We start from the raw sequence: 26,970 nt of genomic DNA, 5'->3' as shown, positions 1-26,970 counted from the left end.
GCTGTTTTAATGCCTTTGCCAAAATATCATTATTGTAATTGTACACGTGTACTTTGTCTCTACTGTAAACAGTGCCCTGACAGAGATGTCACCTTCGTGTTCCTGCACTGCTGGAGTCAGAGGTCCTGCTGTGGCGGTCCCAACTCTGGCCTAGGGATTGGATGGCAGAATCAGTGTTTCTTTTTCTAGAGAGAAGAGGCCTGATTTAGAAGTATGGAGGTGACAGGCCTGTGCTCCCCTCCCCCAACCATCTCCTTTTCTTCTTGTACCAAAGCCCTGTTGTGTGTCCCAGCGGCCTGTGCCTAAAGATACTACCTGTAGACTGCGCCAAGAGAATGACCAGATTATGTCCAACATGGAGCAGTGGGCAAAAGAGCAGAAGTAAGTAAGGAAGAAAAAGTAAGGCAGGGTTCCAAGGCCTGGGCTGAGCTGAGAAACTGCACATGTGCCAAAGAATAGTGCCACACACACACACACACACACACACACACACACACACACACACCTCTCCAGGGACATGGATCCCATATCAGCCCACATTCAAGGGCTGGGAATAAGATGGAGGGGTCTCAATTCTTCAGGCAGAATCAGGAAGACATGCTGACTTAGAAACGGAGCAGCTCCAAGATAAAAGAGATGCTTTGCTATGGGTCATATTTCCTCTTCCAACCTGGAATCTGGCTTCACTGCCTGAATCCCTTGAAATCACCTGAGATCATGGTGATCCTGCCAGGAGTTTGAGAATGGAGGGTCTCCTTCATTGCTGGGTGCTAGGGAGGCTCTAGCTCTGAGGACTGGGTAACGAACAGGGTCTAGGGCTCAGCAGACCCCTTGCTGAAACCACCAACATCCTATCCAGTCAGCTCATGCCCTTCCTTATGGAGGTCTGGGAACTGTTTCTCTTTTGGGTTTTATTACAGGATCGCCAACGAGAAACTAGGAAACAGGCTCCGTGAACAGGTCAAATATATTGCCAAGCTGACTGGAGAAAAGGAGTAAGTCATCTCACACCACCCAGGCTGCTGCTTGAGCCCCTGGGAGAAGGGTCAGGCGCAAGCCAGGGCTGGATTTACCATTAGATAAATGCATCTGGCCTCAGGAAAGAGTTGGGACTTTGAGAAGATTCTGAGTAGTGAATCTGCATTTATGTGACCTTGGACACATCGCTACTTCTTTGGGCTTTTGTTGCCTCACCGACAATACAGGAAGGGGTTAATGGTCTCTCTGCCCCTTCCCACTGTTACCTTCTATCATTGTTAGAGGTCACAGAAGGAAACAGGAACTGAAAGGTAGACACTACTAGTTAGGGTAGAGACTAAGCCGCTGTAACAAAGAGACCTCCGAATGAAGGAATATAGAACATGGAAGGAACATCCCCAGGAAGTGAGCAGTCCAGGTTGGTGGGGCTCCTCTGTCCCACATGGTCATTTGGGGACTGAGGTTCCTTCTACTTGCTGCTCCAGTCTCCCCTGTGGCCTTATTTCACCCTCGTGGTCAAGGCCAGGTCAGCAGAGTGATGTTTGGGAGAAGTGTTGGAAGCCTGGGAAGAGAGGTGAACGTATGGACATCTAAAACCAAGAATTTGGAGACGGTACCGGTAACAGATAATGATAAGCTCCAGGGCAATGCTTCCAACCCTTTTTCAGGAAACACTTAGGAAATAACTACACGTGTTTATCACAGGGGAAGGATTTCGGATGGGTTGTTTATGACAAAGTCGACCAACCAGTCGCTGCCCCAAGGGCTGAGGGTGTTCATATCTCAGCCCCGGTTCGGAAGCTCTGTTCTGAGCTGTGACCTTAGGAGGGTGGCTGAGTTTAAGGAGAAGATAAGATCATTGGAATACAGAAGTGAAGCACCTAAGAGGCCAGGACTTAGAAAGTACAGGATGTTGAAGGCGCTTGGGAATGCTGACAGAAGTGGACAGAGAGAGTGGCAGAGAGCCAGGGAATGAGGACCTTGTGAGGACCCCATAGGCCCAGTGGCATATGGAGTGTGGCAATGGCACATGGCGCTCCAAGGGAACAGGTGTCTTGAACACCAGCCAGGTTTATAGACAGCACGAGGGCAAAGCACAGGCCCAGAGAAGTTGAAAATGAATTCTTTGACTTCTTCTAGAAAAGACCATGAAATTTTTCACTAGGACAAAAGCATTCTAAAAGGGACTAACTGAAAGAAAAACTGTAAGAATCTCAAGGTAACAAGAAAAAGCATTTCAGCCTTTTTCTTATATTATGCCAAGTTCCAGGAAGTTCTCTTTCACAAAGAGTTCATTCTTAAGTGAACCTATTTGAAGGAAAACCATCTTTTAATAATAATAACAATAATAATAATGCAAATACTATTTATCAGTCTTCTGTGTAAGGCACTGTTCTAAGTGATTTATATGCATTAATCTATTTAATCTTCATAAGAACTCATGAGTTCAGCACCATTACAATCATAAAACCATAAAAAATTGTCATGGATGAAGAAAGAGAGGAACCCAGAGGCTAAATAACTCACAAGTAGTAAATGGCAGAGCCAGAATTCCAACCCAGGAAGTCTGGCTCCAGAGCCCACTGTCACCCACTGCCCTCAGCATTGGTTTGGAGAAATATGACCATTTATTGAGCCACAGGAGATATGCTAAGTTCTTTCACCTCACCTACATTGCCACCACCATTTCCTCATCTGTAAAATGGGGATAAGTTCCTTGTCCAAGCTCTCATCAGAGCTGGGATCCCCTGTGCTCTCAACCTTCCAGCAAAGGGAGGCAAAAAAAAAAAAAAAAAAACCCTGGGCTTTGGCATCAGAACGGGATGAGAGTGTTTCCCAGACATGGCCGGCCAGGACAGCCCATGCACATGTGATCGTTCATAACAGCCTTCTGGCTCTACAAATCAAATCTCTATCATTTGTCAACCTGGAACTCTCTGTGAAGTACAGAGGGAAGATCAGACTCAATTGTCCCCATCTGACAGATATGAAAATAGGCCCTGAGCTGACATGACACAGTGGCTCAGGAGTACTGGTTCTGGGTGCACCCCCGACCCCAGGCCTGGGCTCTTCCAGGGGACACACATAGGCCCCCATTTCTATGGAACATGGGAGCCCTAGCTTTGAAAGGACCTGGATGTCCATGGCCCTCCTTCCAGGGGCATGTTTACCTGCCCTTTCTGGTGGGGAACCCAAGAGTTGTGACAGACCGAACATCCTGTCCTTCCCTCTCCTTCCCTAGCCACCTCCACAATGTAATGGTGCATTTGCAGCAGGAAAACAAGAAACTGAAGACTGAGATAGAGGAGAAGAAGCTGAAAACTGGGTACCCAAGGCTATACACCAAAGTCCTAGGCCCAAGCAAAACAGAGCCCATACCAAAGGGAAAAGTATGTGCCACCTTGGGCTGGAGGGGGACTTCCCAGGACATGAGCCAAAGAATGGACATCACCAAGTTTGTCAGGATTCCCCACTGTTCAGGTATTCTGCTGTTTGTCTTTTGCTACTTATATGATGTCATCTCGCTTAGTCCATGGTTCAAAAAAATAGCAACAGCTTAATGCTATTTTTCAAGAGATCATTGCATTGGAAATTCAAAGTATGAGCTGGGGGACAGATATTTTGCTTAGCTACTCTGGACTAGAGATCATTGTTTCCTCATCTGTAGAGGGAAGAGGTGAGTGAATTAAGGCTCATTCTGATCTAAGACTCTTTGATGATACTCAAGTGCCTTATGTGACAGACCTATCCCTCCCCCCAACTCGTCCCTTTTGGGAAGTGTAGGGACAAGGGGAGAACAGGCAGAATAGACATCTTCCTCTCATAATATGTTCTAGAAACCCCACAAGAGTGGTCCAGTCCCCTGTTCAGCGTGGGCCCACAGCTACCTTTTCTGTCACCTATAGACTCCATCTTATCCCCAAGGGAAGAAGTCACCTCACAGCTGAGCTGTCTGGCCATGAGGCCAGTCCTTGAGGAACCACCTCATTAATTCCTCCTCAAATCAAGACTGTCATTTCCTCGCTGTTCCCTCAGGTTCCTCATATTGCTAGAATCAGCACCTTTGCCCTGAGCATCATTTCCACGCACGTTTTTCAGAGGACAGTGATTCCCGCCCCTCTCTCTTGGATCAGCTCTTTATGGGTATGCATCAAGGTCCCAGCCTATTTTGCAAGATGCTAACATTTTGCTGAGTTTTTTCCACTTTCCACAGTGGAGTGAGCATTGGGACCATACCACCATCTCCAGACCCAAACTCCAAAATAAAGACATGAGCATAGCAGTGTCAGGGAGCGCTTGGCATCTCACGGACATCTCTGCCCACTCAAGCTCTTCCCTGTTTTCTCTGTATTCTAAAAGATATAGTCTCTTTCACATATATAGTGAAGCTCTAACTACCAAAGCAAGCTTCTGGATTATCTGTATTAGTTTTTAAAATTACAAGAGATAATTAACTCCTGTATTTCCATCTGTCTGGAATTTTAAGAAAAATAATATCTAAAAACCTCAAAAATGAAAGTAATCCTGAGACCCAAAAGAAAGGAAGAGAAATGAGTGATGCATTTTTCAAATGAAAGAGGGAGAGAGAGCCATCTGCTTTCCCCCTGGCTGCCATATTCCATTTCTCTTTCTAACCCTTTTATTTTTCTCCCCAGCTGGCTCAATACAAGTAAAATTCTATTATAACAAACTCCAAGGATAGCCAAACTATTTTATCATGGCAGGATTTTGCTAAACTGAATACATGTCTGGAATTTATACTCCTAGTCTGTAGGAGATTGAGAGAAAGAGCTACTAAGGCAAAGTTAGAGAAAGGAACAAAAGATTTTGGGGTGGGGACAGAAATGAAGGCAGAAACCCTTCTTAGTTTTGGATTTTTAAAAATTCTTGCCTCGCTCTGCGGCCAAACAAAAGCTAAGAAAATCCATCCCAAGCAGGAACATGTTGCATAGGATGCCCCTTCCAGTACCCGGGAAAAGCAGATACCAGAAGCGCAGTATGAGGCAGGCGTGAACGGCATCTCTGGTAGTCTCTGCTGTGACGGTGGTCTGCTTGTTTATGGTTATTTGTAACTTGTACCCCCACTGAGTTTAGAGTCAGGATATATTTTGCAGAGTAAACAAAGATTGAAGAATCTGGTACGAATGAAATGGTTTCCTGCTTCTAGCCTGTGGCCCATTTATTCAAACAAAAGTTCAGTGTCATTAAAATCCCTAGTACAATCTACTAAAAAAAGACATTTTATGTCTATATTTATGAAAAGTTTTCATATATACTGGCCAAGACAATAATAGCTGGATACTTTTTTTTTTCAAAGAGAAAGAGTGAGAAAGTGCATGAGAGGGAGAAGGAGAGGGAGAGAGAATCTCAGTAGGCTCCACACGTAGCAGGGAGCCCAACACAGGGCTTAATCTCACAGTTGTGAGATCATGACCTGACCAAGATCAAGAGTTGGATGCTCAACTCACTGAGCCACCCAGGTGCCCCAATAGCTGGATACTTTGAATGTTGTGCAACTTTTCAAAGTTATCTTTCACCTCCTGTGGGGTGACTACACCAGAGCGTGGCAGGTCGTGGGCTATGGGGAGCAAAGGGGCAACAGAGCCGAAAACCACAGATACGTCACCCCAGCCATCTGGTCTTTCGAGCCGAGCCAGGCAGGAGATCTGATAGGGTAGAGGAGTTGAAATTACAGAAATGTAGTTTCTCTAAAGATCAGGCAAAGGGCAGGGAAGCTGAGTGTTTCCTAATTACAATTCTTTAAAAAATAACCAAAGGGGGTTCTAAAAGGTAGTTTGAATAGCTGATATTAGAAATGGTGTCTGTAGGATATAATGTTCATTATACACTTTTCCAAGCCCATTGGATATGTACCACCGAGAGGGAAGCCTGACATAAACCATGAGTTCTGTGGGATAATGTGTCAACGCAGGTTCATCAGTTGTGACAAGTGAACTGCTCTGGTGGGGAATGTTGACAGTGACGGAGGCTGTGCCAGTGCGGGAGCAGAGGGCACATGGGCAACTTCTGTACTTCCTGCTCAATTTTGCTGCACACCTGAAACTGCCCTAAAAAGTAACCAAAAAACAAACAAACAAAAAAATCAGTGCTTCAGCCACCCATTGGGAAGATTTCATTCAGATTCTGATACCTGGGGCCCACGGAATCCTTTGTAGCAGATCCTCTTTTATCCACCTGGAGTATAATTTTCTCTGCTGAGCTGAAGGAACCCAGAGCAAACCTCGGCCCCTCGGTGTGTCTCCTTACTGAGGGGAAGGAGGAGCTCATTGTAACCACCATGTTGCCCCAGAAGCACTTGTCTTTTGAGCTTTCTCTACACAGCCCAACTGAGGACGCTTCCTGCCATGGACAGGGCCTGGCAGACAAGCTCTCGGGTCCCCAGAGTGAACCCCCATCTCAGCCCGAGACCCTCAACTGTCGACATGTCTAAAGTACCTTCAACTAGGCATTTAAGGATAGATGAAACACGGGGCCCCCAGAAAAGTGTCCAGGTCCACAGCCTCACTGTCCCTTCACTCCAGGAAGCCTGAAAACCAGTCTCCAGAACCCCCTTCAGGGCTTTTGTCAGAGAAATGCTTTTGTATTCCTTCTGAGGAAGAGGTGATAAGAATTAGAGAATTAGAACATTAAAGCTGGAAGGATCTTTAAGGTGGATCTGAATTGAAATCACCCATAATTTAAAAGAAAACATTAGAGACAGAGGTCCAGACAGACTCGGGTCCAGAAGTCCCCACACCTGAGCAGATTTGGGCAGCACTGCCGGGGGACAGGGAGCCTCCCCAAGCATCCTGTGGCACCTGTGTGTGGCAGGTGTCCTTGTCAGGTGCTCCTTGCTTTTAAATGAGAAGGTTGGGTTGACCCAGGGTTTTCATAATCTCTGGCTTCATGTTTGTGATCTAAGGAATTTGAAGGTAAGTTCATGACCAAGGTCACAGCCTGTGTTGGTAAGGAAGCCATTCCCGGGAACCTCAATTTTCCCCACTCTTTTGCACCCCGAGCCCACGTCTGTAAATAGATCACATACCAGCTTACTTCTCTCCACAGAACAGGTAGACACCTTCTGCTAGCCCTTCAACTCATGCCGAGATTCGAAGCCTTCCAGAGGAGCAGCCAGAAGCTCTCTCTTCACTCCAGAGCCATGAAAGTCGGTTTCTACCTGAATTCCCAATAAAGGCAGTTAGAGGTAAAAAAGAATGGAAGTGGAGGTGATGGCTGGGGCTGGCGGGCAAAGCTGGGCTTCCAAACTCTTCCATACAATTGACTTAAATTCTAAATTCACATCCCAGGAACAAAGTGAGAAAGGGAACAGAAGTAATAGCAGCATGACCCAAGGGGCTCGGGCTGAGTGCTGGGCTGGGATCAAGGTGCTTCTGAGCCCCAAGCCAAGCCCGTCAGTGATTCAGCCCTGACACAGAACCTTGCAACCAGCACGCCAGGCAGAAGCCCAAACCCAGGGGATCACAAACTAAGAACCGTGTGTGATGCAAAGGGCCAAATACCCAAGAGCCACCTCAGAAGATGTAGCCTGTTTAACAAGAGAAAAGCTTAGTGATTGCAGTGCAAGGATCATCTTTTACACAAAAATCAAGAAGCAATACTTACACTCTTTTTTGCCAGTACAGCACCCCCACACACGCAGAGCAGAAACTTCCACCATTCTGAGCAATAAAGCAGCCAACCCACCCCTGGGGAAGGGCCGAGGGTGCGTGGCGACTCGCCTCCCTCTCACTTGGCCATTGGCCACCCTGGTCCTGCCCACCAGCCTCGGGAACAGCCAGGTGCACTCAGAGTTGGCCCGCGCAGTGCCCCAGGCCATTATCTGTCCCTGCCAGCTGTGTCCCACCCTGCCAACCCTCTTCTAAGAGGCACTGCCTGGAGAACAGAACTAAGGCGAGCTGAGGTTTTAGAAGGAGCCACCTAAAGAAAGTCAAGTTGGCGTCATGCCCATCTTCTATTATTATGTAGTTTAGGGCAGCAAGGGAAAAAGGAACAGTCCAAAATGCAATAACATTTTACAAACAATAAATTTATTTCCAAATCCTGAATGATAACCAAATTACAATTCCCTGTAGGTCTATTTTGCTGCTTTACACAGAATTGTAAAAAACCTTAGTCACGGCCAAGTCATTTATACACCAAGCGTCCCAGGAATGGTTTATTTGGATACAGTGGGTCTGGCCACCTCTCACTGCCCTGGCAGCTCTCACTGCTCTCGGGACCCCAGCCTCGCCCCTGCACCAAGGAACTCCCACTCCCTCTGCTGTAGAGCTGGCCCCTGCAGGAGCTTCCCCCGGGGGCACTGATGTCCATAGACGAAAGCACGCAGATGAAATGGTCTTGTCGGCAGGCTCTGGCCACGGGCTCAGGACTCAACACAGGCTGCATCCTCTGCAGGGAGAGCCTCGGCTCAGAGCCCAAAGCGGGCTGGCGTGCGGCGAGGGGTCATGGGTTCCCCCTGCTCCTTCCGACCTGGAGTGTAGATCTTTGTAGACCTGGAGACATGGAAAGAGGGGTGAGGAATCACACTGCTGCTCCACTCCAACCAGGATGCAGAGCAGAGTGAGGGGCCTGAGAGGCCTTGCTCTTTCTGACTGGTGTGCGAGCAGGCTTTGGGGCTGCAGGGTCTTCTCCTCCCAGCACATCTCTCCCCGGCTGCCTTCTGCTTTCATGATGGGGAGCAGAATAGCACCACCTGATTCTGATAGCCACCCAGGACTGCTGAAAATAGATTTTTTAACAAGTCCTTTCATGCCTCCCAGGTGAGCAGTCTGCCAGCCACCTCACCAGACTGCCACCCCACCTGCTAATAAAGAATCTGGCTGGCCTTAGTCCCCAGGTCCTGGGAGGTAATCTCTAAACCCTGGAGCTTTCCCAAGGGATTGAGTGTCTCTGTTACACGTGGTGACATCTGCCAGTTTATCCTAACAAGATGACTCAGGTCCAGGCTGGCCCAGCTAGAAAGACCAACTATGTGATCGTACACTTTGAGCCTCATGATACCATGTCAGCCTCTATGGAAAGGCAGCTAGACACTGAGTCGATCACACGGATACTCAACCATTCATGACTATGTAACGAAACCCCAACAAAGCTCTGGACACGGAGGCTTCCCTGGCTGGCAATGCTCTGTGGATACTATCACACAGCTGTGGGCCAGGAGTGTAATGCGGCCCCGAGGACAGCGGAAGCTTCGCATTTGGGACCATCCCAGACCTCACTCCATGCATCTCTCCCTTGGCCTGGTATCCTTTTGCTACAATAAAACTGTAATCTCAAACATAGTACTTTCTCCTGAGTTCCGTGAGTTATGGCATGTGGGGGGAGTCTGTGTAGATCCCCAAATTCGTAGCAAGTTGGTCAGAAGTGAGAGGGACCTGGGGCGCACCCCAAGTTGCAGCTGGTGTCTGAAGGGAAGGCAGACTTGTGGAGAACTGTGCCCTTCCCCTGTGAAGTCTGACGGAACTCCAGGCACCAGCAGACACAGCGCCCAAGACTCTCCTCCTGTCTCCACCATGATTTCCAAGCCCTAGCTTGTCGGTAGAGCTGTTAGGCCCTGCCTACCTCTCCAGCCACCGCAGGCCTCAGCACAGCATGACGATGACCAGGAGCTGCAGGTGTATCGCTGCCCCTTGAGAGTATGTCTGGAACTCCTCCGGTGCCTCCACATGGGACCAGTCAACTTCGTCACCAGCTCAGCCCCTCACACTCAAATTCTCTTAGGTCACCAGCCTGCACGGGGGCCTGCTCTGTCTATGGGGCTGGTCCCCAGAGCCTCCCAGGGTCAGGGGCCGACCCAGCCAGGGTCCCAGGCTGCAGCCCACCTGACACTGCCCAGGGGGCTGCGCTTCTCCTGCTCCTGCCGGCGGGCTCGCAGCTGCTCCTCAGCCAGCGCCATCTCCTCCTCCATGGCAGAGGCTTCCTCTTTGGCTCGGCGGCGGTTCTCCTAGACAAGGGAGGGAGAGGTACTGGGAACCTCTCGACCAGCAGGTGGGAGCCTTGCCACAAGCCAGATGCTGTGGGCACAGTGCCAGCTCCCAGAGGCAGGGTCATGTGGCTCCCGGCCCAACGCCAAGGCCATCTTTTCTTCTGAAGCCAATTCATTGATTCAAGACAGACACTACACGATTCAGTCCTAAACCTGCTGTTTATCAGCTCACCACTCAATTCAGTAAGTACTTTCACTCTCTTACCAAGTTCACAGTAACGCCAAGAAGTACAAGAAATAGGGAAGACCTGGCTGGGAAGAACAAACATAAGGGAGGTGTGTGCAGACTCGGTGTGGAGAGGACAGACGAGAGAGGAAGGAAAGCCCCCACAGTCTGCAGCCCTGAAGGACAGCTCGAGGCGGCGGCCACCCACCGACTCGAAGACCGCGAGGAGGTGGAGGGCAGGAGAGAATCTATACCGGAGGGATCACGCAGAACCACTGACCATGCTCAGCCTCCTCAAAAGCGGGGCCACCAGCCCTTCCGTGCTTCCTGGCAGGATCTCAAAGGAAGTTCACAGCACCACACGCATTAGTGCGTCTTTGCCTGACATGGCAGAACCGGAATCTTATCAGGTCTTTGGATTAATTACTAGTTTACAGAACGAACATGGGATAGAGGCGTAAGTTAAATGCCATCATGAAAAAGCAATCCGCCAAAACCAGAAAACGGAAAATTCTACGAGTGACCTGGTTTCTCCAATAAATCAATGCCATAATCAAGAATGAGGACAGAGCACGTTCTAAAATAAAACATTTAACACATATACCAACTAACTGCAATGTTCAGATCCTGATTCAAGGAAATCAAATCATAAGAGTTTACTTTTGAGACAAATGAGAAAACATGAATAAGAACTGAAAGATATTACGGATTAATTCCGTTGAGTGATAATGACATGAAGGTTACATTAAAAAACCGGTCCCTCTAGAGATGCTTGCTTATCAGTGAAATAAAGTATCAGGGACAGGCTTTAAAATTTTTTCCAGGAAAAGAAATTAGCATGTGGAGAAGAATAGGAATAGGCCAAATAAGATTAACCACTATGTTGATCATTATGGAGATTTGATGAGGAATACATGATGGCCCCCTATACTGTTTTTTATACTCTTATGAATATTTGGACTTTTCAGTAATAAGGTTTTTGTAAAAGGCTCAGCTGACCAAGCAGCTGGAGCAGATGGGAGGAAATCTACCAGACGAACCTGGCTCCACCACAGCTTTTAGGTTTGAGAGAGAAGGAGAGGGGTCAGAGGATGACAGGTCTTCAATCCCAGGCTGCTGGAAAAGTGGGTCCCATGGGCAAACAGCTCCTCCACAGCAAGTGTGGATCCTTACCTGCCGAGACTTTCCCGCCTGTTTGACACTGTAGAACATGGGGCCCAGCTCCGCCAGCCACTCTCCATCCACAGCGGTCACACACTGCATGTACTCCTGCAGGCAGAAGGGTCACAAAGTGGCGGTCACAGGAGGGCCAATGCTTTGGGCTGTCCCTCCCCGAGCAGGACCTATGTCAGAAGGGACCGACCCCCAGCCCTGTGGGGCTAAAAAAGGCAGACAAAAGCCCCAGACACTGGAATTGTAATCCTTTCTCCCAAATCCCTCCATGCTTGAAAAAATGCCCCCCTAGTATCCACAAGAAAAAGCCTAACCCGTCAGAAAGCCCTTCTTTTTTCAAAAAAATTTCTTTTAATATTTTTTTATTTATTTTTGAGAGCGCGAGCAGGGGAGGTTCAGAGAGAGAAGGAGACACAGAATCTGAAGCAGGCTCCAGGCTCTGAGCTAGCTGTCAGCACAGAGCCCGATGTGGGGCTCAAACCCACGAACCGTGAGATCATGACCTGAGCCAAAGCCGGATGCTTAACCGACTGAACCACCCAGGTGCCCCCAGAAAGCCCTTCTAACGACACCAAGAAGGGCTGCTCATCCCAGCAGCAAGAAACAAACAATCCTGCTGGCACAGCAAGGCCATTAGCATCTGAAGGTTAACTCCATGTCAACGTCCCCAAACCTGACTGAAAAACAAGCTCTCAACTGGTCTCAAAGCAACACACATGGCCCCAAGTCTCCCAGGCTCCAAACTCACACGGGAAGACAAGAAGGGTCACAAAGCGCCCCCCCACATCAAGCAAACTGCATCAGAGAAGACTCACCTTGGTGGTCATGACCAGCTCGTGATACACTATGTAGTCTGGGGTGTAGCCCATTCCGAAGAGGGAGCTGGTGGGGTGCAAGTGGCAAGGCATCCCTGTCCGGATATTCACATACTCCCCGATTCCCTAGGGAAGACACACAACAGGCGGCCACATCAAGACAACGTGCTCGTCTGGGCAGCCGCCCTATCCTCGGCCTTGACTGGGGAAGCCCAGATCCGCAGGACTGTGCAATGAGAAAGAAAGAACTCTACGCCGGTGCAATTATCAGGCCAGGAAAGGGCCACAACTCCCCCAGAATCCTTGGGCTCACCTTCAGCTTGGCTGCCTGGTGGAAATAGGCAGCACAGATACACTTCCGGATGATGTCCCAGTCAGTGCCACACGAGGCCAGGCTCATCCGCTGCTGTACCATGATGTCCTTGAGCTGAGCCCGCACCTCCCGGACCTAGAGCAGGACACAGGGTGGGCAAGGATGGAAGCCTCCTTCTCCTGCCTCCCCACCTCACCCCTACATCCTACTGTCCCCACCTTACGCATGGCCTTAGCATGGATGAAATGATCATTACACCAGATGGTGGAGTAATTATTATTCTTCCACTGCAGGTAGACATTCAGGTAGGTCAAATGATCACTCTCGGGGACAGCGAACTTCTCCCGGATTTGATCACTCTCTTCCTCTCGGCCCTAGGAAGGAAAAAGGACCTCGACTGTAAGCACAGGGAGTCTGGGCCCACTCCAAGGTTCCTGGAGCTTTTCACACTGTCTGTCACCTGCCTGTACGTGCAGCTTCAAACACATCAGTGTGTTACCCTGTGATCCAGGGAAAATAACATAGCTTGTGACAAATATTTACTCTAAAACATGACAACTCAGGCACAACTATACCAGAAGATAAATACTCCTGCAAATTTCCAAATTACCCGAGAACCACTAGTCCATGCTTTCCTGTACCTAACCTGCTTAACAGAAAAAAGCAATACCATTCTTTGGGAACTTTGACTCCCATACCTCCGTCCCATTTTAATGATACAGAAGGAAACCAGTCTCCTCTAACCCTTCCTCAAGCCAGTAAAGCCCCCGGCAGCTTTGAGGAGGAGAGCAGAGCGGCCACCACCACCCACCTTGGGCCTGTAGAAGATGGCAGGCACCGAGAGCATGGACACAATGAGCAGGATCTCAGAGCTGCAGCCCATGTCACAGGATACGATGAGCATCTTGGACAGGGCTGGGTCCAATGGGAACTCCACCATCAGCCTCCCCGTCGAGGTCAGCCCACCTGGGAGAGGAGCGAATCCAGACATTCAGCAGACACAGTAAAGTAAACAAGGAGAGAAACCGACTGCCAGAGTCCGTGAGCGCCTACCCCTACCCCTCCGGCTCCTGGGCCTCGGCACCTGTGTTGTCCAGGGCCCCGAGGATCCAGAGCTGGTACATGGAGTTGAGCATGTTGTCCTCTGGGGGCGGGTCCATGAAGTGGAACTGCAGCAGGTCCTGCACCCCGAGGGACTTCAGCAGCAGCACCACGTTGGCCAGGTTGGTCCTCTGGATCTCGGGCACCGTGGTCGTCAGGAGCTCGTTCTTGTAGGCGCTCTGGGTGTATAGCCTGCCAGGAAGAAGACCGAGCTCTGCTGCACCTACCGCCTTGGGGCCCAGCTGCTTGCGCAGGGGTCCTTGCGCTGGAAGACCCAACACTACGCCAGCTTTGCCCTGCACCCGCGCCCACAGAGGTCAGCACAGATGAAAGCCACAGGCAAGTGGACACGTTCTCGTTTCTTCCCCCATCCTCCTCGTTCTCTCTGAATCCCGGATTTCCACCCATTCAAATCAGTCCTGCCAATTCACTCTTCTGCTGGAGTCTCCTACATGTTTGTTTCATTTCTGGAACCGATGAGCCTAGGACTAGATTTATGGCTTGGTTTTGTTTTCTTTATGCTCTTGTATATTTTCTGAATTCCCATAATGAATATATTATTTTTTTTAAACCAAAAACAAATAAAACAGGAGCCATGATGTAATCTATTCAAACTTAGCCTCCGCAGGTCGTCTGGTGCAGGTACATTCACCACAGGTCTGCCCAGTACCCAAAGCTGCTCTGACCTCCAAGCCGCCTGGACAGGCTCCTCCCTCAGCTCAGCAGCATATGAGAAGACCACCAAGTGGCAGCCCCACCGTCAGTCCTGAGCCTCGGGGATCCTAGGGCCAGCATCCCTCTGCTGGATCAGGGTCCAGTCCCCGCTGCCCCAGCCCGGGCTCCACGCTCAGCAATCCTAGGGCTGTCCCAGAAAGCAGGCTAGCACAGGGTTCCTACCTGAAGCACTGACCTGGGCCTGTCCTGCCAGCTCGCCCTGACCTCTGGTTGGCATTGGCCTGGCTGATGGGGTAGATCTGTAGAGCATCCATGCCGATCCTGGGGTTGAAGACCTAGGAGGGGACAGTGAAGACCTGATTAAGGACAGAGTAAGGGGTAAAAGGGAAGCAACCTTGAGACAAAAACAGACAAACCCTGGTTGCTATACAGCACAGAGTACAGTGTTTTAGCAAGACAGACAGACATCTTTTTTCCTTTTTAAATAGGCTTCATGCCCAGTGTGGAGCCCAACATAGGGCTTGAACTCATGACCATGAGGTCAGATGTGAGCTGAGATCATGAGTCAGTCACTTAACCCACCAAGCCCCCCCAGCAGCCATTGTTTTGAAACCAGGAACCTTAAGAAATTTCCCCACAGATACCAGCTCTGTGATCTCCAAGGAGTTATTAAATCATCTAACTGATAGGCATTATCACAAAGATTAAGTCAATGAAGTGGATAGCAAAATCAGCACTCAAATGTTAGCCTCTTAAATACCACCACCACTTCCAAGTCCATCCCTTGTTTAAGGGCTGAAGACCGAAGGCCTGCCTTCCCACCCACTATGCTAAGTTAGCTTCAGGTGAAGACCCAGGTCCCTAATGCTTGTGTCTTGTCTTACCTTTAATTTGCAATAACCAGAGTCAATAACAAACATGATGCCATCGACAGTCAAAGATGTCTCAGCAATGTTGGTGGCAACGATACACTTCCGAACGCCATCTGGAGCCTAGAGCCAGACAGGATGGTCAAGGAAGGAAAGAAGGCTGTAGGCCCTCAGGTAGGAGACTACACGGGGGAAAGTGCACACCCCACCCCTGCCTCTAGTCCTCCCATTGGAGAATCCAGGGAGACCCAAAGGTGGGGACCCAAGACAGATGTTCTTGCTATCTCACCTTCTGGAAAATTTTGGCCTGGAGGTCAGAAGGCAACTGGGAGTAGATGGGCAGCACGGCCAAGGCAGGTGCGTTCTCCAGTTCCTCCAGGTGTTCCACAATCTGGTCTGAGGTCACCTGAGGGCACAGAGAGGAGCCATGAGATACCAGAGCCCCAGATTCTCCTATGCAGGATCCTACCCGCTGACCAGTCATGACCAAGGCACACACCTCGATGTCCTCTTGGCCAGGCATGAAGATAAGGATGTCCCCGGGGGCCCCCGACAGATGGACCTGTAAGGACTGCTTCACCGCGGCCTCCACATAATCCTCCTGCGGCGTCTGCAACACCAGTCAGAGACATAGTCAGAGGGAAGCGTCAGGGAAATGCAGGCTGGACACCCCTCGGGAACTGGTGGCCAGTCACTGGTGGAGGGATAAAGCCAGTGGACTTTCAGGGTGACAGATGGGCCCGACTGCCCTCCATGGCCCTGCACTGCTGCGCTAACAAAAGAATAAAACTAGACCTCCCCCGGAGTACAGTCCTGTGTCTCAGCCCTAGAGCTACAGGCTGCCCCATCGGCCCCCTGGTAACCGCAAAACCTTTCCCAGCTGAGTTCTCTACCCCATGCTTCTCACCAGAGGTCAGGGCTAGTTCAAAAAGGAGGCCTCGGTACCTTACTGAAGAGAATGTCAACAGGGAAGGTACGACCAGGGATGTGGAAGATGGGAACATTCCCGAAAAAGGCAGCAAATTTCTCTGCATCCATAGTGGCTGATGTGACAATGAGCTTCAGGTCTGAGCGCCGAGCCACCACCTAAGAGAAGAGGTCAGTCTGAGGCTTCCCCATCGATTTGGAACCCTTGGCTCCCGCCCTTCAGTCTCATCAACATTACTCCCAGATGAAACAGGCTGAAGCTGACGGACCGGCGCATTAGATGCCTCACAGTCCTGAGGACCCCACCCACAGAGCCACGGCCACAAGAACCAGGAGTCTCTCAGCTGAGTAAGAACAGAGTCAATGACAACCCAGGTCTCAACCTGGCAATCTGGAGGCCTGAGGAAACTCAGCTCCCCCGGGCAAGACCCCTGCCCACCTAGAGCACCTCGGTCACTAACTCCCAAGAAGGCACGTGTCAAAGCCCCCCGGGTGCAGACAGAACATGCCCCACAGCCCTCACCTCCCGCAGCAGCCCAAAGAGCACGTCGGTGTTGAGCGAGCGCTCGTGGGCCTCATCCATGATGATGGCACTGTAGTGATCCAGGTCTGCTTCCCGAAGGGACTCCCGGAGCAGGATCCCATCGGTCATGTATTTGATCAAGGTGTTTTCTGAGGTGCAATCTTCAAAGCGGATGGCATAACCCACCTGAAGGTCAGGGAGAGACGGCTCAGAAGCTCTGGGCCCCAGCTCACGGCCAGCACACCCCGTGCTGGGCCCAGGCCTTAGCAGGTCAGCTCAAAAGGATAGAAGCTGCACAGCTCGGCCCTCATGCCCACTCACCTCTTCACCAAGGTTTCCCCCCATTTCTTCACTGACTCTCTTAGCCACCGACATGGCAGCCACACGCCGAGGCTGGGTGCACCCGATCATCCCGTAGTCCGTGTAACCGTCTTCATGCAAGTACTGCGTCAGCTGGGTGGTCTTACCGCTCCCCGTCTCTCCAACCACGATCACAATGCTGTTATCTCTACAAGGGAGAGGAGAGGAAGGGCAAAGCGGGCCAGGCCGACGGCCACCTCTGATCCTTCGACAAGACGCTGCCACCTCTTATGCCCATGTCTGGCTATCCAAGGAGCATGCCTGCTTAAAGGCAGATTTCCCTGGGGAAAACAGCCCTGAACTGAGACACCTCCTACAATGTCTAGAAGATGGTAAAATTTAGGGGCGCTTAGGTGGCACAGTTGGTTAAGCATCCAACTCTGTTTCAGCTCAAGTCATGATCTCATGGTTTGTGAGATCAAGCCCCATGGTGGGCTTTGCTTAGGATTTTCTCTTTCTTTCTGCCCCTTCACTGCCCATGCCCCCACCTCTCTCAAAATAAATAAATAAAACATTAAAAAAAAAAGATGGTGAGATTTAAACAAACGAAATACAACAAAGCAATGCCATCTTGCTTATTACTTCATGCAGAGTAGCCCAGGGTACCCAGGTCAGATAAGGAAAAATTCCTTCCCTTCTCCACCAGATGCCATGGCCCAACATAAAAGCGCTGCTGAGTAAACACAAGGAACTCAAGGGACACCCAAGTCAACACTGGATTTCCCAGGCAAGTTACCTGATAATGGTGAGCAGCTCCTGCTGCACAGCAAAGATGGGCAGGTACTGCCTCTGCTCCAGAATCGACTTCTTTTTGGCAAATTCGCTGCTGGCTTCACTCTTTTTCTTCATGTGATCCGCAAACTTCTGCTCTGTCCTGAGAACACACAGCAGCCTCAGCCCCCTACACAATTTCCCACACTGTTCTTCCTGACCGGGTTACCGCCCTTCTTCCTACGCCCAAGAACAAGAACCACCTCAACAAGATGCAAGAAATCTTTGGGACACTAGAGCAGCCAGGTGACCCGAGATGCTTCTCCTGTCCTCTGGCCTAAGGGACTAGAACGGCGTGCGATCTGAGGATCCACCATCCAAAACATACCCAACATTCCCAGGGCAAAAAGAGCTAAGTATGACTCGGAGTTCAGGTTAGCAAACGGGCCAGCTCTCTGCCCCAAAAAGCTCAACCAGCAGAGGAGCTGAGGTCACCAGCTCATTATCTTGTACAGAACACCCTTGGGCAATTTCAGTTCAATGTTCAGTGCTCCAAAGGCTAAATGGAGGAGTCGCAGCTGCAGAATCCTGACCAGGGTCAGACCTCCCCTCTCCTCCTGGCAGGACGGCATGGTCTTTAAAGCTTCGTTTTCAAAGAACTGTGAGAACAAACAGTCCCACTTAGCAGTGACCACCAGCTTCCACTGAAAGCACACAACTATCTGACACATGCACACCCCTAGACTCAAAAGCCCTATGTAATGTCCCCAAGAGCGCAGAGCAAGGAGAGCGCTTTGGCACTGCTGGCGGGCATCCACATGTCTGCCGCCCGCCACTCTCCTGAGAGACCTGTGCCCCTTCAGGCCTCCCCCACACCCTGCCAGGCTTCCTATTCTAATTTCTCCATCACTCCTGGTCAGCTAACAATTAATGCCTATGGGACTACACTTACGAACTAACAAGAGCTGACCAACAGTACTGACTTCTCATTTGGGTTATTTCTCAGAGGGATGAAGGGAATTATTTACCAGATGCCAGCTCAGTAAGACCCTAGTCTGTTCAAAGGATGTGATTCAGGAGGGACACTGGAGTCCTGCCATCAACCCAATATGGGAACCCCAATAGGCAGCTTTCTACCATCTGCTTAAATACCTCTATGAACAGGGGAGCCACTCCTGATAAAAACAATCTTTTCTATTTTCAAACCACTGTTAAAAGTGGTTCTTTCTTCCATTAAAGGGGGCAAAGCCCACCTTCCAACACTGAACATCGGAAGCACACTTTAGCACCATGACTAAGACACCAGGCTCCAGAGCTACACTATCTGGGTCTGAGTATCACTCATTTACAGCTGGGTGACCTCAAAACAAGTTACTTAACCGCCCTGGGCCTCATCCTCTGCACATGAAAACAGGAAGGAGAGCACCTATCTCGTGGGACTGTCGTGAGAGTTCAGTGAGTACCTGTAAGGCATTTAACACCAAACAGGCACCAAAGCCACTCCTATAGCAGCAGCAGTAGTGACGGCAAAAACAACATCCAGGACAAGTTGAAGATGGTAGAAGAGAAGTCAGGAGGAAGGGACCAGAAGAGACTAGAAGACCCAAAGTGACCTAAGTTTCCTGTTCACGAGCCACAAATTTTATCAGTTCCCCACCAAGTGTCCTTGAGGGCCCCAGGCTCAGGAGACGGCCCCCTGCCGACCAAGACTCCTACCTGTAGTCCACTTTACCATCTTCTGTCAGAGCTTTATCTGGCTCTTCCTCTTTTTTGACACCCATTATATCTCCCAGCTTGGTTCCAGCCAGTTCCCAGTGTTTGTGCTGAGCCTACAAAAAGAATATGAGAAGTCTGCTCCATCATGTAACATGGCTGTGGTCAATGGAAAACCAATCCCACTTGGACAGGAGGCTCCATCTAGCAGGCAGTAAACTCCCACAAGGCCGCAGTGGCCCAGCGCCTGCATTCCCTCTTTCTATCTCAAGCCACCAGAGCATCAGGCCCTGCGGTTCTCTCAACAAAGGCCTCGGTGGAAGAACACGAAGCCCTCCTCCAACAGCTGGATTTTGCTCCGTGGGTGTCCTCTAACTTCCAAGAGGAACTCTACCCACAAGGTTTCATACAATTTCTAAAAAGAAGAAAAACAGACTCCCCAGCCCCAAAGGACAAGAAACCAACCTTTTTGCGTTCCTTCTGTTCCCTGTGCTTCCGCACTGTTTGACTGCCTTTCCGGGCAATAATGGCCAGGTCAGAAGTGGCATCCTTGACTGGAATCACGGGCTCTGGCTGTAGAAGGTTGGGGGAAAAAGAGGAATTCTCCACTGATCATTAACCTCAACAGGAAAGTCCATTTCATGACAGCCCTAGTAAACGAAAGGATTTCTATCCTATTAGGGTGGGGGCTTTTTTCATCTATTTCCCCCACTCTCAGCTCAGTTCGATCTGCGCCCTCTTCTCTCAGGCCCCGGAGACCTCACCTGCTTGGTGAAGACGATGCGCCCATCAAGGAAGGGAGGCACCAGGTTGTGCACCATCAGGTGCACCTTGGCTGCACTGTCCTCCTCAAAGTCCTCGTCCACCTCAAGCCGGTGGACCACCCCGCTGGTGAGCATGCGGTTGGTCTCCCAGCGCTCATTATCCTGTGAGGGCACAACAGGGGCCATGCTCAGAATGCAGCCGCGAGGCATCCTGAAAGGTCACCGGGCGAGTTCACACATCAAGTCCTGACCCAGGCCACAGACGTGTCCCAGGCCTCTGTGTACCCGGCAGCTCCTAAGAAGAGTCACTGACCCCAAACCATCAGTGGTATTTTTTCCAAGGAGCAGCCCTTCATATGTGAATCAGAACCTCTATATGGACAAATGGCGAGTGTCCCCAGCCCCACGCAGGGACACAAAGAACACGGAGCAGGTTGCACCCTACCAGTTCCCATCCCAGCACCCCTCAAGGAAGGAGTAAGAGAGAAAGAGGTTAGGAGACAACCAGTGAAGGCTCCATGCCCACCCACCTCTGACTCCAGAGGCCAGCTGTGCTGCCACCGTGTGCATAAGAGCTGAGCTCCTCCCACATGGCCAACGCCAGCTGGGTCTGCCCCCGCTGCCGTGAGCAGCCCACCTCATTGATCTGCCTCCGCTGAGCCGAAATGCGCTTCTGCTTCTGTTTATGCAGGTGCTGCTCCCGCCTCCTCACGTAGTCCTCAGAGGAGTAGGCCAGGGGGTTATGGAACTCATCGTATCCTTCGTCCATCATGTACCAGTCCCGGTCAGCTTGCTGCAGCGGCGAGACATAGCAGTGGGAACAAGGGACAGATCAAGTTTATGTGCAAGACGAGACCAGAGGGGGTGTCTGGTGAGAAGTCACTGGTGCGGTGGAGCATTGTTTGTGGGAGGTGCAGGAGAAGGACCACCCTGCTCTAGGACCAGCCATGTGGAGGAGAGAGGCGGGGATGGACTATATGGCCACCCATCGTGACAGCACTTCTTACATTCACCACACGGTGGCAGCAACGCTTAACTAAAACCGGTCTACCCTGCATCAGGTGAGAGGTTTCACCGAGGTGCCTGTGCCTCCGGAGACACTCCAGGGCTTCGGGACTGAATAGGGCTCGGCTCTCGACTGCCCTCATCGAAGTCCAACTCCACTAGAGCATCACTTGTGGCCCGTTCACCCACGGAGGTCCGCCACCCCTTGTTCCATGCCTCTGAGACGTAAGGTTTTTACCCTCTGGTCATCTTCCCATTGTTGCCGTTCCTCTTCGGTGTCAAATGAAATTCCGTCTTCGCCATCCTCCCGTCTTCCTGAAGGAGAACATGTAGCAGGTCAGTGCAAACGCACCTGCAGCCACCAAGAGGCCTGCACAGCCGCACAGCTCCAGAAGCCCAGCTTTGCTCAGCCTCACTGGGACAAGTGCTCCTGCTTCTCTGTCCCCTCCCCTGACCCTGCCTTACCTCGGCCCCTGGACAGACGGGGCGTGGACCCCAAGTGTTTCCGGTCATCGGCCCACTCGTTGTATTTGTAGGATGGGGTTGGCAGAGGTGTGTCGTCTGAGTACCTGCTCCTCACGGACCTAGGAGACCGCACAACCAGCATCGCTGAGTCACTAAGCTGAGACACGCTCCCCAGCTGCCATCTGCTCCCCGAGTCCAGGTCCCTGCCCTCATCACGTCCACCCTTTGCCACCGACCGAGAGAAACTGGGCTGCTCTGCACAGAACGTCACCTTTCACGATCCCGACTGGACTGCCGATGGCTCCGCTCAGAATCTCGATAGGAAGGTGTCGGGGAGGGTGACTCCCACTGCGAGCGCCTTGAGGAGCCAGAGCCACTGTCCTCTTCCTCCCAGGTAGACCTTGAAGGGGTAGCCGCATCTGGGACCACAAAGAACACAGCCAGGGAAACCTCCAACTTAACCAGGACACAGCTCTGGGGCTATCAGCCAAAAGTGAATTCCCCGAATTTCTTTCTTTCACTACTGACAGACTTTATACCTACTTGTAACAGGTAAGACAATCTTGACAGTTTCTAAGGATACCTGGACTTCAATGGGCCAGGTTTCATGTGTTTATAACATTTTTCTTGTTTTTTTAATGTGTGTTTACAACACCCTAAGGAATATCCAACTTCTCTCAGCAAACATACTCCTCTTGAATACAAATAATTCTTTAAGTTTATTTATTTTGAAAGAGTGTGTGTCGTGTACGCACAAGTGGAGGAGGAGGAGGAGGAGGAAGAGTAGGAGGAGGAGGAGGAGGAGGAGGAGGAGGAGAGAGAGAGAGAGAGAGAGAGAGAGAGAGAGAGAATCTCAAGCAGACTCCACACTGCTGGCAAAGAGCCCAACACAGGACTCAAATCCATGAACTGTGAGATCATGACCAAAGTCATGATGCTTAACTGACTGAGCCACCCAGGTGCCCCTAAATAATTACTTTTAATAAATTCTTCTATTACCCAGCTCCCTATTCTTTCCTGACATTTGGAAAACTGGCCACTCAGCCAAACCGGCCTATCAAATTACAGGAGCATATCTGTCTCAACAGGGAGGTCCAGGGCCTTCCCACCTGACTCAGAACCAAGTATTCCAAGAAGTTCACGGTGGAATCCGCAGTTTTGACTCTGCCCACAGCAAATCAGCTGAGGTCACTGCCTTTTATATACTTGACCCCTGACAAATCACCACAAACAGCAGCTTGGTCTACCTTTAGGTCGGTGTCTTGGGCTCTCGGGTTCATTTCTTCTGCTGCGCTCTGACCCTCCATCCCGCTCAGATCTGCTGCTGTGTCTGCTTCTATCCCGCTCATCTGTCAAGAGCCAAGTGCAGGGCTTAGAAAATGTGTGTCCCATCCTAACTTCCACCCGTCTTCACCCTCGAGAAAGGACAGGCCTTCCCACTCACTCATAGGTACAACCTGCACTGTTCTAATGCGATCCATGGACTCCTGAAACTCACATATCCCCATTCTTTCAAGGGGAAAAATTAGCTACTGGCTACAAAGTTTCAAACTCACAGTAACAGTTATTTTCCTGCAAGAATTCAAAAAACAATAGTTATAAGTTTACAGTGAATAGCTGTTAATAGTTGCCAGTCTATAACCTATACAACTTAAACAATACTGAACAAAGCCAGCATTGGATTTTATGTCTAGCTTTGCTCCACAGCACTGTCCTTTCTCTAAATTCTGGTTTCTTATACACACTGCCCATTATTGCCTTTATCACAAATTTTCGTAATTAATCAAGAACTAGGCACTCAAGCAAAGCAGTGACAGTTCTTAAATTATTCCCAACCCCAACACCATCAACACGAGCAGGGCTCCCTAATTATTGGGCATTAGAAAAACTCCCGCAACAGGAAAGAGGCTGACATGTTTGTTCAAATGCTTATTGGGCCACAGGAACTATGCTGGGCTGGTTACCTCTGTCTCTCTTGCGGTCAGAGTCTCGATCCCGTGATCTCTCTTTCTTCCGATCCTTTTCCTCTTTGGAAGAGGCATAGACACCATGTTCCCGCCGTTCCCGCTCTCTCTGCCGACTGCGTTCCCAAAACTCTTCATTCACACCACCAGGATGGGATGGAGTCTCTACCCGAGCAGATCGATAATGCCTGAAAAAAAGGGAGGGCGACTGGAAAAAGGCCCCTCCATAGGAGAGAGACCTTGCCCCCAAAGCAGGGCTGGCTGGGTGACCTGTCCTTCTCCACCTAATCTCCCTGCAGGCTGACTTATGACAACAACCCAGGCATTTCTAACCTCTAGGCTCTACTCTTTAGTCACCTTTGAATGTTCCCCACACATCTGAGAAAACACCACTTCCTATCTACTTCAATATTACAGAATCTAATAAAATCATAAAGGTCTGTGTATCCAACAAGAAAACAAATAAACACGGGATGTTGTTCCCTGGCCTCCACTCTCAATCCTTCTTGGTCAACCCATGCACACGGCTTTACCTGTCTTTCCGGCTATGTCGGCCAGCTTGGTCACCGTCCTCCTCCTCGGCATCTCTCTGCTCATCCTTGCTCTCTTCCCAGTCCTTGTAGGAAGAGATTCTGGACTTCTTCTTGTCCTCCCCATCGTCCTTCTCCTCTCGCTCCCTTCGTTTCAGGGAAGCCAACAAGTCCAGTCCTAGCAAGGAAGGGCGGGGGGCAGGGGCCTTGAAGACGTGCTGCTCACTAGCTGCACTTTTGGTCTTGCAAATAAGACCGCCAACCTGAGAGTCCAGATCAGTTCCTTCCAACCGATGGATCGACGCATCCTCGCTGGTGTTCTCCATAACAGGCTCTGGGATTTCTGTGGAAGGAAGACAACCCATTTGGTATCGGGTCTACAAGGAGAAAAGGTGCAGCTCTGCCATATCCCAGGATAACTGTAGTTATGGGGATACCCAGGGAGTTAACCTCCCCATCAAGACCAGGATTTGCTTAGCTATCTTTTGCCAAAATCTTTCCATTAGGTCACTGACAATCTCAAAAGACCTTCCTACTCCGACTCCAATACACATCAGAAACAGAGGCACATATTCACGTACCCACCAAACACTGGGATCCTAGAGGGTATAGCCAGGCAGTACCTGTACTAAGAACCCTGACTAGAACATGATAGCATCTAGAAAGGGACTGTAATGGAAATACTACTAGATTTGAAGTCAGAATCCTCAATTAGAATACAAGCTTTTGACATTTTCTACTTGGATGACTGTAAGCAGTTAACTTAATATTTGGTTAGGCATAATTTCTGTATCTGTGAAACAGAAATACTTTTTGCTTTATTTAGTCCACGGAGTAATTATGAGAATCAAACAAGAAAGGGTATGTGAAAGCTCTCTGTAACCATAAAGCCGTACATAAATGTAACTGTTGGGGTGCCTGGGTGGCTCAGTCAGTTAAGCCTCCGACTTCGGCGCAGGTCATGATCTCACAGTTTGTGAGTTCGAGCCCTGCATCGGCCTCTGTGTTGACAAGTCAGAGCCTGGAGCCTGTTTCAGATTCTGTGTCTCCCTCGCTCTCTGGCCCTCCTCCGCTTGTGCTAAGTCTCTCTCTCTGTCTCTCAAAAATAAATAAGTGTAAAAAAAATATTTTTAAAGCAACTTACATTATTTTCTGTGCTGTGCTTCTCTATGCTAATGGGGCTCAATATTTCCTAAATGAGTTCTTCTACCTCTCCCACCCTTTAAACTACTGATACAGCAGAGTAGACAGGCTGGGGTATAAGGCTACCATATGTTATGTGACCCATATACTAGTGAGTTTTTTTGGACCAGTTGTGTTTTGTCGAAAAGAATTACCTCACAGCAGTTGGAATCTGTTTAATAACAATCCGTGTTCACCAAAAATACTGATGAGAAACATTAGGTTATGAAACCGTGTTCCTGAAAAGTATTAAGGAGATTATAAGATTTTCTGACACTCAACATGTAACAAATTCCTTTTTACCTCCCATTACACACCATCCACTTATAAACATACACTGAATCTAGGTGCTTGGATAATTCTCCTCTTTCAACAAGTCAGTGAAGCAAAGAAACTGTCAAAGTGTAGGGTACCACCAGAATCCAGGATGTTTTGCCCAGTTCTAATTAACATGCAAGGTTCTATAGAAGAATATTGCTAAATACAATATCAACAAAGACACAAGAGTTGCATTTTGAAAAATGCCATCAGACAGAAGAGAAAAGACAGAGTTGCATATTGGTGACATCTGTGTGCATGTGAGGAAATCTAAACAGGAAGGTAAACACATATTCTATGTACAACAGTAGTATGAACTAGAAATTATACCCCTAGGATGCCGAAGAGAACCTTACTACAGCCAGTGCCTAGTGAAATAAACGTTTGGTGAATAAATGGATGAATGAACTTAATCAGATTAATAGAGAACAAGAAACCAAACATATCTAGAGACGGCAAGGGAAGATCCTAACAGCGCAAGACAAGGAGTCTGACAGGACTTAACTAGCTGCTGAGAACAAATAAGGAGTTAAGGGGCTGGGTTCTGGAGAATGATTAATGACAAGCCAAGCCGGACTAGAAAAACAATTTAGAAAAACTAGATTTATTCATTCAACAGTTTTTCATCGAATATCTTCTATGAGCCAATCACTGTTCTGGGCAATAGGAATAGAAGAGAGAACAAAACAGGCAAAAATCCCGCCCTCTTGGAGTCGACATTCTAGTAGAGAAGATCACCTACTAAAGATACCACTATGACACAGAAGAGAAAAACTCAAGGAGCCCTACTTAGGCTCGGCCTCTGCCTCGGAGGGGACCAATGCAGAGGCCTAAAGAAGGGTATAGGGTAACCCCTGGGCAGCATCCCTGGACCTCAGGCAGCGCCAGGTACAGGATTTGACCAGACCAAGGAGAAAGGACGAGACAGGACGGACCGGCGCAGATTCCCGAGGCTGAGAATGGCAAGTTGGGTGACAGGGACGAGACTGCAAACCCGGACCGGAACCTGAGCGAAGGACCCATATCCGCCGCTTGGAGCTGCCACAATTGGCGAAGGGCAGGTCAGGAAAAAAGAAGGGACACTCACCTCACCAAACCCGACTCTGGGGCCCTCCTGTCCCAGATTCTGGGGCGCCGGGACCGCCACCCTTCACTCAGACTGCCTTAGAGGTCCAACCCCACACCTTGAGGGCAGCCATTACTGTCCCATAATTACCTGCGCGATCCACTCTATCCATCAAAGATAACCATCGAGAGCGGCCCGGAAACCGCCAGTTCCTGCCGCCAACTATTCAATAGAAAACAACCAAGCACTCAACGCTAGAGTATCCTCCTCTGCGGCCCTGATCAGAGACATTGCCGAGTCTCATCGCGACCAATCACAGTTAGTCTGAAAGGCGAGGCCCCGCCT

The 26,970-nt window shown here is 49.8% G+C and overlaps 2 protein-coding genes across 7 annotated transcripts in view; one reads left to right on the top strand and one right to left on the bottom strand.

Moving 5' to 3' along the window:
* Window positions 1–7,194, top strand: part of PMFBP1 (polyamine modulated factor 1 binding protein 1) — a 50,519-nt gene extending 43,325 nt beyond the window's left edge. The window contains exons 17-20 of one of the 3 annotated variants that reach the window (XM_029925466.1): window positions 275–381; window positions 921–995; window positions 3,221–3,459; window positions 7,045–7,156. In XM_029925466.1, the coding sequence (XP_029781326.1) occupies window positions 275–381; window positions 921–995; window positions 3,221–3,459; window positions 7,045–7,067 (444 nt within the window). In that variant the 3' untranslated portion in view covers window positions 7,068–7,156. Of the gene's footprint in view, window positions 1–274; window positions 382–920; window positions 996–3,220; window positions 3,460–7,044 lie in introns of those variants that run through there. The other 2 variants (XM_029925467.1, XM_029925468.1) reach the window with 2 other exon arrangements.
* Window positions 7,195–8,005: 811 nt separating this feature from the next.
* DHX38 (DEAH-box helicase 38) lies at window positions 8,006–26,961 on the bottom strand. Of its 4 annotated transcripts, none has more exons than XM_029925541.1 (28): window positions 26,776–26,961; window positions 25,397–25,480; window positions 24,063–24,402; window positions 23,530–23,717; window positions 22,813–22,914; window positions 21,837–21,984; window positions 21,566–21,684; window positions 21,339–21,415; window positions 20,733–20,888; window positions 20,096–20,257; window positions 19,797–19,904; window positions 19,335–19,447; window positions 17,644–17,781; window positions 16,869–17,055; window positions 16,548–16,733; window positions 16,043–16,183; window positions 15,597–15,707; window positions 15,387–15,503; window positions 15,113–15,220; window positions 14,451–14,563; window positions 13,537–13,745; window positions 13,264–13,418; window positions 12,671–12,826; window positions 12,453–12,587; window positions 12,140–12,265; window positions 11,325–11,420; window positions 9,822–9,943; window positions 8,006–8,492 (listed from the first exon to the last, which is right to left on the bottom strand). In XM_029925541.1, exons 3-28 carry the CDS (start codon window positions 24,383–24,385, stop codon window positions 8,408–8,410), a joined length of 3,681 nt encoding a protein of 1,226 aa, XP_029781401.1. In that variant the 5' UTR covers window positions 24,386–24,402; window positions 25,397–25,480; window positions 26,776–26,961; the 3' UTR covers window positions 8,006–8,407. The 4 variants fall into 4 exon arrangements, with proteins under 4 accessions (XP_029781401.1, XP_029781400.1, XP_029781399.1 ...); XM_029925540.1 differs by lacking the exon at window positions 26,776–26,961 and adding an exon at window positions 26,647–26,755; XM_029925539.1 differs by lacking the exon at window positions 25,397–25,480.
* Window positions 26,962–26,970: the final 9 nt, after the last annotated feature.

This window comes from Suricata suricatta, chromosome 16 (genome assembly GCF_006229205.1).
Source record: "Suricata suricatta isolate VVHF042 chromosome 16, meerkat_22Aug2017_6uvM2_HiC, whole genome shotgun sequence".
NCBI lineage: Eukaryota > Metazoa > Chordata > Mammalia > Carnivora > Herpestidae > Suricata > Suricata suricatta.
The sequence above is the reverse complement of the archived record's forward strand: the minus strand, read 5'-3'. Positions and strand labels throughout refer to the sequence as shown.